Source organism: Meles meles, chromosome 11 (assembly GCF_922984935.1).
Source record: "Meles meles chromosome 11, mMelMel3.1 paternal haplotype, whole genome shotgun sequence".
Taxonomy (NCBI): domain Eukaryota; kingdom Metazoa; phylum Chordata; class Mammalia; order Carnivora; family Mustelidae; genus Meles; species Meles meles.
The window spans coordinates 36,245,622-36,255,097 of NC_060076.1; the positions used below are offsets into that span (position 1 = coordinate 36,245,622).

Below are 9,476 nucleotides of genomic sequence, written 5' to 3' on the forward strand. Positions count from 1 at the left end.
GTCAATCTTAAGAACCAAATATTTGGCTCCTCTGAGTTTTGCGTACTTACCTATGACACCTGAATGATAATGTCTCAAATAGATGTTCATTGATATTAATTAATATAATATTATTATTAATTATCTAATAGATTAATAGATTATTGATTTAATTTAATATTGGATTAATTATTAATCGATTGATACTAATATTAACCACTCGTCATCTACCCTCTGTGCACATCTACACACACATATTGACACACACACATACACGTGTGTACACACCACTGCAATTAAGAAAAACCTATAGAAATATTACAAATGAGAATTCTGAATACGGAGTCTGGCAATTGTAGCTGAGTCTGTAAATCCTCTACCCAAAGGCATATAAGTTTTCCCATAAGCTAGCTGCTTGCAGGGAAACCAAGAATGGAGGCAGAGAGCCAGAATATTACACAAGAATACAGTATAAACATAAAAGGGAAAAAGAAGAAAACATTCCTTAGCCATCCCTGACTAAGAATTCGAATGCACTGGGATTAGATGTATTAGATGTTAATGCCGTACATCCTGCTGTCTGATAACTTACAATCTGCCTGATTATTAAGAACTGAGTTAACTGGTCAGTAAGCTGCCTGGCTGTCATCCCATAGTGTGGGTTCACTCACTCCAATTACTCCTTCTGTGGCCTTCATAAATTCTCGTGAGGGAACCTCCACCACATATTGCCTTTAATATGTATTAGAACAGGCAGATCCCAATTCTGACAATAGTCAAGTCTGTTGCTGAGGGTGGGCAGACTAAGGAAGGATCCCTCATATGGTTGAAGTTTTACCTAGGCTTTATTCTGCCTGGGTGGGGATTAGCACTTTTAAAAAGGCTCTTCCAAATATAATCAATGTATAACGAGGCTTGAAATTTTGGTAGTTGTAAGAATAGGGTCAGCTTGGGGATTCTCCTCTCTCTGAATCTAGAAAAGCCCAGATTAAGTGAAATTTCTATTCATTTACATCAAATATAAATAATTTACAGCATTTTCCCATGCTCATCAAAAGAAGAGGAAAAGACCTCCTTGACTGGGGATTAGCTCTGCTGGGCTCAGGTACTGTCTCTATCACCACCTTGCTCAGAAGACTGGGACAAGTCACTTCCCCTCTCTGCACCTCAGTGCAATATTTGTAAGCTCTCTTCCAGCCCTGACCGTCCCCCATCTAAGAGCTAACCACAATCCTACCTACTGTCTCTTTCAGTCATTTATCTCTTATGCACATATGTTGTCCTGTTCTGTAGCACAGAGTGATGGTGTACCAGATGCCTGAGACGTTTCTCAAGAAAGCCTCCTTTGCTGCATTTGTCCTTGGCTGATGACAGAAGGGATAGCACATGGAACAGGGCAATTTGTCCTCCCCTGTGGCAGGGTTCATAATCCTGGGGCTCTCAGCCTACCCAAAGCTGGAGAAAATATTCTTTGTGCTCATCCTCCTGATGTACCTGGTCATCCTGCTGGGCAACGGGGTCCTCATCCTGTTGACCATCCTTGACTCTCGCCTACACACACCCATGTACTTCTTCCTGGGGAACCTCTCCTTCCTGGACATCTGCTACACAACTTCTGCAGTCCCCCTCATTCTTGACAGCTTCCTGACCCCCAGGAAAACCATCTCCTTCTCAGCCTGTGCCGTGCAGATGTTTCTCTCCTTTGCCATGGGAGCCACAGAGTGTGTGCTTCTGGGCATGATGGCATTTGATCGCTATGTGGCCATCTGTAACCCCCTTAGGTATCCTGTGGTCATGAGCAAGGCTGCTTATGTCCCCATGGCTGTCAGCTCCTGGGCTATTGGTGGTACAGCTTCTGTGGTACACACATCTCTGACAATTCAGCTGCCTTTTTGTGGAAACAACGTCATTAACCACCTTGCCTGTGAGCTACTGGCTGTCCTAAAGTTGGCCTGTGCTGACATCTCCATCAATGTGATCAGCATGGGGGTGGCCAACGTGATCTTCCTGGTGGTCCCAGTTCTGTTCATTTTTGTCTCCTATGTGTTCATCATTGCTACCATCCTGAGGATCCCCTCAGCTGAGGGGAGGAGAAAGGCCTTCTCCACCTGTTCTGCCCACTTCACTGTGGTGGTCATCTTCTATGGGACCTTATTTTTCATGTATACAAAGCCCAAGTCTAAGGATACCCTAGGGAATGACAAAGAAGACCTTTCAGACAAGCTCATCCCCCTTTTCTATGGGGTGGTAACCCCCATGCTCAACCCCATCATCTACAGCCTCAGGAACAAGGACGTGAAGGCTGCTGTGAAGAACCTGGTGGCTCAGAAATGTTTCACCCAGTGACAGAGGGCTCCTCTGTGCTACCACTCTATGGGATAAAGGACCTCTGATCATTATAGCTGCCTTCCAAAAGACAAGTCATATAATCCAGAATCCTCTCTTGCCCTTCTGTCCATTTTCAAAGAATGTTTAATGTTTTGGAGTGTATCTTCTGAGTTTTAGCCATAGAGCTGAGTTTTAACAGATGTAACACAATGGATCTCTAATTGAATACACAAAGACATTCTGAACACATGATAAAACCAAGGAGAGAGGAACTATCAGAGTGAGCTTGGTTAAAGGCCTGCACTTTGTCTGAGCTACACAGTCAGTCAGTGCACAGAGGAGAGAGGGCACTCCCAGCACTGTTGCCATCCCTCCTGGATTCCCCAGGAGAGTCACAGGAACAAGGAAGAAGTGGGAATTTTCATTTTGGACATTTTTGAAATAGATTCAGTTTGGCTGAAGTATAAGAAGAGACAAAGACAAGTTCTCCACCTAGAGACCTTTTGGGTGGGAACAAGCTATTCTGGAACACCCCATTTCTTCTTAGCTATGAGAAAATTGAGGCTATTTTTTCTCAATGCACTTCACATTATGAAACACCTTTAGGAAGTTAATGGCAAGAAAGAGTATAGAGTTTGAATTTGATGCTCATCACTTACAACAATTCCCACTAGAAAAGCTGGTATTTGGTTGGAGGGTAACCCACATTCTAGAAAAAAGAAAGATGATAGAGATATTGACAGATAGATAGACATAGGCTAAATATATTTGAAGACTTTGGAGGCTAATATTTGACATGTTTCTTTGTTTCAGGACTTCATGAAGTCTTTAATATGCTACAGTATACATTGAACGTCCAAGAGATGTAAACTCAGTAACATTTCCTGAGCCTCCATAGCTCAGCAGGATAAAAATAGGGAAGGTTTTTCTTACCTATGAGCTTTGGTTGGTTGCCTAACCATTTTCAGTCTATTTTGTCATATTTTAACATCTAACCACTTGATTTCACATGAATTACTTATTATAAACAAGTGTTTTGTAAATGGTAAGCACAATGGAACTATTAGATACCAGTACTGGTCGTATCATGAATGCTGCCCAGTGCTGTGTGCCATGTGGAACAGAGTAAGACACCGTCCCTATATAGAGTAATAGACACACAAGGTAAATGAGAGATTCAGAGGTGTTAGCAGATGAATAGAAGCACGTTTTTATGGCAAGTTTTATGAAGTTCTTTGAATATGGCAGACTTTTTTCTAAAGAGAATTTAGAAAGTGAGTCCAATTTTGAGACTAGATCTTGGAAGTTGGAAGGTTTTACTTCAAGTGATATTTACATTTTCATATGTTTATTAGGAATGCATTGCCTAAGGGAGTGCCTGGGTGGTTCCATCAGTTAAGCAGCTACCTTCAACTCAGGTCAGGATCCCAGAGTCCTGGGATAGAGCATGTGTTGGGCTCCCTGCTCAGGTGAGCCTGCTTCTCCCTGTACCTCTGCCTGCTGCTCCCCCTGCTGTTCTCTCTCTCTCTCTCTGAAATAAATTAATAAAATCATAAAACAAGAAAGAATGAATTGCCTAAGGATGCCTATTTGGTTAATAAAATTTCACATCCTTATGTTAGTCCTATTCCTAACTTCTACTTTGTACTGGTAGGGAAACAATCTTGCTATTGCAAATACGCAATTGGTATCTAGCAGCCATTTAAGCAAACTTCTGACACTTAGTGAAGCCTTGCAATATCATTGTTAGAGGAGGATTCAGGAGGTTTCCTTGTTCAATCCTATGCACAAGATGCATGCTGTTCCTCTCCAATGTCCCTGACCCTAGGCAGTGCACATTTGCTTGGACATCTCCAGTGACAGACAATTCAATACATCAGATTCTAGATTTTTCACTTAGTCCTAGCAAATTCTTCCTCGAATTATGCTTAACTCTACCTTCCAATAGTGTCTACCTTCACTCCTAAATCAGCTTAGTGCCTCACCAAAAGATGCTCCAAATCTCCTCCTTCTGGTATATGAAAATAGTTCTGGTCCCTGAGTCCCTTCTGGCCAACAGACCCAGTATTTCCACCTATGCCAAATGTTCTTTGTGCTCATTCTCTCGATGTATGTAGTGATCCTGCTGGGCAATGGGGTCATCATCATGGTGACTGTGCCTACCACCTACTAGCACATGCTCATGTCCTTCTTCCTGGAGAAACCCTCAATCCTAGACATCTGCTACACAACCTTCTCAGTCCCCCAGATTCTTGACATCTTCCTAAGACCCAGGAAAACCATCTCCTTTTCAGCCTGTGATAAGCAGATGCTTCTCTCTTTTGCCATGGTGGGCAGAGTATGTGCTTCTGGGCTTGATGGCATTTGATTACTATGTGGCCATCCGTATCCCCCTTAGATACCCTGAGGTCATGAGCAAGGCTGCCCTTGTGCCCATGGCTCCTGGGCAGCTAGAAGCATGACTGCCATCATGCAAATATCCTTAGGGATGCGACTACCCTTCCGTGGGGACAATGTCATCAACCACTTTGTCTCTGAGATCCTGGCTATTCTGAGGTTGGCCTGACATCTCCATCAAAGCAATCAATATGGCAGTGCCCAGTGTGATCTTTCTGGGCATTCCAGTTCTATTCATTTTTGTCTCCAATGTGTTTATCATTGCTACCATCCTGAGGATCCCATCAACTGAGGGGAGGAAAAAGGTCTTCTTCACATTTTCTGCCCACTTCACAGTCATTGTCATCTTCTATGGGACCATCCTCTTCATGTATGGGAAGCCCAAATCCAAGGACCCCCTAGGAGCAGACAAGCAGGAATTTCAGACAAGCTCACCTCCCTCTTCTATGGGGTGGTGACCCCTATGCTCAACCCCACCATATACAGCCTCAGGAACAAGGACGTGAAATCCTCTGTGAAGAACCTGGTCCTATGCAAACATGTCATCCAGTGATAGTGGGCGGGGGGCGGGGCGGTGGTTCCTGATAGATCTCTATTCCCTAGTTTCTCTCAGGAGGGTCTCTGAGGATAAGATAAAGGGCCAATTTCATCAAAGGTGCATAGGCAAATCTGATTACACAGAAGGCTTTAAGTGAACAGGAAACATTTAATGGGATATTTCTGCCCCATTCTAGAAGCACTTGGACAAAAGTACATACTATTGGTCAAGCCTTAGAGTTATCTATCTCTCAGGTGCATACTGAACTACTTGATGTCCAGGAAAGATAACACTTCGAGTTTTGACTTTCAAATAGCTCTAGTACATGGGGGCTGCAAATCCGGAATTCTCCTACCCTGACCATTGTACCAATATGAGAGTTGAAATGTTGTCACATGCAAACACAGAGAGCACACACCCCTATAATTCCTTTCTCAAAAAGAAATTTTACTTATAAAGTTTTCCCCAAAAAACAGCTAAAAATACATAATGGAAGGACTGGGACAGATACGGTATATAAGACACAGTGGGGAATGGTCAAATGTCTGAAGACTGATAAAGTCTAATAAACGCTCAATACCAAATGTGCAAAGACAAATATATGAAGGAATTATTAGGAAACGCATCAGGGTAAACAGTGACAACAAAGCAATGGTATAACTCCAGTTACAATTCTAGATGACTTAATTAAACTGAGAAATTTAGAAAAAGAAGTATAGTTACAATACATTGAAGGTCTCATCTTATGAAGGATATGGAAGGAAGGGGAATCATGTGAATATAATTCACTGTATTGATACTGAAATAACAAAAGTATTCATATGCTTGTAAGGGGCTTTTGGGTGCCTCAGTCAGTTAGTAGCTGCCTTTGGCTCAGGTCATGATCCCAGGGTCCTTGGATGGAGCCAGGTCAGACTCTGCTCAGCTACTCAGTGTGGAGTCGTTTCCCTCTCCTTCTGCCCTCCCCCACTTGTTTTCTCTCTCTCCCTGTCTCTTTCTCTTAGATAAATAGAATCTTTAATATATATGTAAATATATATTAATTTTATTATAACTATACTATATTATATATTTATATATTATATAATTATATATTATAAATTTATTATATTATATATTTCTCTTAAAATTTTCACAAGCATATATATGTATAAATACGTATGTATATATACATATACATACGTATATACATATGTATATACATATATACATATACATATATACATACGTATATACATACGTATATACATACGTATATACATATATACATATATATACATATATATATACTTCTGAAAATTTTTTTTTATTTGTTTATTTACAGCATAACAGTGTTTAATGTTTTGGCATCACACCCAGTGCTCCATGCAGTACGTGCCCTCCCTATTACCCACCACCTTGTTCCTCAACCTCCCATCCCCCTGCCCCTTCAAAACCTTCTGGTTGTTTTTCAGAGTCCATAGTCTCTCATGGTTCATCTCCCCTTCCAGTTTCCCTCAATTCCCTCTCCTCTCCATCTCCCCATGTCCTCCATGTTATTTGCTATGCTCCACAAATAAGTGAGACCATATGATACTTGACTCTCTCTGCTTGAGTTATTTCGCTCAGCATAATTTCTTCCAGTCCCATCCATGTTGCTACAAAAGTTGGGTATTCATCCTTTCTGATCGAGGCATAATACTCCATTGTGTATATGGACCACATCTTCCTTATCCATTCGTCCATTGAAGGGCATCTTGGTTCTTTCCACAGTTTGGTGACCGTAGCCATTGCTGCAATAAACAGTGGGGTACAGATGGCTCTTCTTTTCACTACATCTGTATCTTTGGGGTAAATACCCAGCAGTGCAATTGCAGGGTCATAGGGAAGCTCTATTCTTAATTTCTTCAGGAATCTCCACACTGTTCTCCAAAGTGGCTGCACCAACTTATATTCCCACCAACAGTGTAAGAGGGTTCCCCTTTCTCCACAGTCTCTCCAACACACGTTGTTTCCTGTCTTGCTAATTTTGGCCATTCTAACTGGTGTCAGGTGGTATCTCAATGTGGTTTTAATTTGAATCTCACTGATGGCTAGTGATGATGAACATTTTTTCATGTGTCTGATAGCCATTTGTATGTCTTCATTGGAGAAGTGTCTGTTCATGTCTTCTGCCCATTTTTTGATATGATTATCTGTTTTGTGTGTGTTGAGTTTGAGAAGTTCTTTATAGATCCTGGATATCAACCTTTTGTCTGTACTGTCATTTGCAAATATCTTCTCCCATTCCGTGGGTTGCCTTTTTGTTTTGTTGACTGTTTCCTTTGCTGTGCAGAAGCTTTTGATCTTGATGAAGTCCCAAAAGTTCATTTTTGCTTTTGTTTCCTTGGCCTTTGGAGACATATCTTGAAAGAAGTTGCTGTGGCTGATATCGAAGAGGTTACTGCCTATGTTCTCCTCTAGGATTCTGATAGATTCCTGTCTCACGTTGAGGTCTTTTATCCATTTCGAGTTTATCTTTGTGTACGGTGTAAGAGAATGGTCGAGTTTCATTTTTCTACATATCGCTGTCCAGTTTTCCCAGCACCATTTACTGAAGAGACTGTCTTTTTTCCATTGAATATTTTTTCCTGTTTTGTCGAAGATTATTTGACCATAGAGTTGAGGGTCCATATCTGGGCTCTCCACTCTGTTCCACTGGTCTATGTGTCTGTTTTTATGCCAGTACCACGCTGTCTTGGTGATCACAGCTTTGTAGTAAAGCTTGAAATCGGGTAACGTGATGCCACCAGTTTTGTTTTTGTTTTTCTTTGTTTTGTTGACTGTTTCCTTTGCTGTGCAGAAGCTTTTGATCTTGATGAAGTCCCAAAAGTTCATTTTTGCTTTTGTTTCCTTGGCCTTTGGAGACATATCTTGAAAGAAGTTGCTGTGGCTGATATCGAAGAGGTTACTGCCTATGTTCTCCTCTAGGATTCTGATAGATTCCTGTCTCACGTTGAGGTCTTTTATCCATTTCGAGTTTATCTTTGTGAATGGTGTAAGAGAATGGTCGAGTTTCATTCTTCTACATATCGCTGTCCAGTTTTCCCAGCACCATTTATTGAAGAGACTGTCTTTTTTCCATTGAATATTTTTTCCTGTTTTGTCGAAGATTATTTGACCATAGAGTTGAGGGTCCATATCTGGGCTCTCTACTCTGTTCCACTGGTCTATGTGTCTGTTTTTATGCCAGTACCACGCTGTCTTGGTGATCACAGCTTTGTAGTAAAGCTTGAAATCGGGTAACGTGATGCCGCCAGTTTTGTTTTTGTTTTTCAACATTTCCTTAGCAATTCGGGGTCTCTTCTGGCTCCATACAAATTTTAGGATTATTTGCTCCAGCTCTTTGAAAAATATCGGTGGAATTTTGATCGGAATGGCATTAAAAGTATAGATTGCTCTAGGCAGTATAGACATTTTAACAATGTTTATTCTTCCAATCCAAGAGCATGGAACAGTCTTCCATCTTTTTGTGTCTTCTTCAATTTCTTTCATGAGTGTTCTGTAGTTCCTCGAGTACAGGTCTTTTACCTCTTTGGTTAGGTTTATTCCCAGGTATCTTATGGTTCTTGGTGCTATAGTAAATGGAATCAATTCTCTAATTTCCCTTTCTGTATTTTCATTGTTAGTGTATAAGAAAGCCACTGATTTCTGTACATTGACTTTGTATCCTGCCATGTTACTGAATTGCTGTATGAGTTCTAGTAGTTTGGGGGTGGAGTCTTTGGGGTTTTCCATATGAAGAATCATGTCATCTGCGAAGAGAGAGAGTTTGACTTCTTCCTTGCCAATTTGGATACCTTTTATTCCTCTTTGTTGTCTGATTGCCGTTGCTAGAACTTCTAATACTATGTTGAACAAGAGTGGTGAGAGTGGGCATCCTTGTTGTGTTCCTGATCTCAACGGGAAGGCTGCAAGTTTTCCCATTGAGGATGATATTTGCTGTGGGTCTTTCATAGATAGATTTTATGAAGTTCAGGAATGTTCCCTCTATCCCTATACTTTGAAGCGTTTTCATCAGGAACGGATGGCTGGATTTTGTCAAATGCTTTTTCTGCATCAATTGAGAGGACCATGTGGTTCTTCTCTCTTCTCTTATTGATTTGTTCTATCACATTGATTGATTTGCGAATGTTGAACCAACCTTGCAACCCAGGGATGAATCCCACCTGGTCATGGTGGATAATCTTGTTAATGTGCTGCTGGATCCTGTTTG

The 9,476-nt window shown here is 41.2% G+C and overlaps 1 protein-coding gene and 1 pseudogene across 2 annotated transcripts; both read left to right on the top strand.

Annotated features, from left to right (window-relative positions):
- The first annotated feature begins 1,365 nt into the window (after positions 1–1,365).
- LOC123953153 (olfactory receptor 2S2-like) lies at positions 1,366–3,079 on the top strand. Of its 2 annotated transcripts, XM_046023127.1 has the most exons (2): positions 1,366–2,301; positions 3,065–3,079. In XM_046023127.1, exons 1-2 carry the CDS (start codon positions 1,366–1,368, stop codon positions 3,077–3,079), a joined length of 951 nt encoding a protein of 316 aa, XP_045879083.1. The 2 variants fall into 2 exon arrangements, with proteins under 2 accessions (XP_045879083.1, XP_045879082.1); XM_046023126.1 differs by lacking the exon at positions 3,065–3,079 and having other exon boundaries at positions 1,366–2,325.
- Positions 3,080–4,390: 1,311 nt separating this feature from the next.
- On the top strand, positions 4,391–5,257 carry LOC123952565 (annotated as a pseudogene).
- Positions 5,258–9,476: the final 4,219 nt, after the last annotated feature.

Coding starts and splice junctions, on each gene's coding strand:
- LOC123953153 (XM_046023126.1), top strand. CDS start 1,366: ATGGAACAGGGCAATTTGTCCTCCCCTGTGGCAGGGTTCATAATCCTG.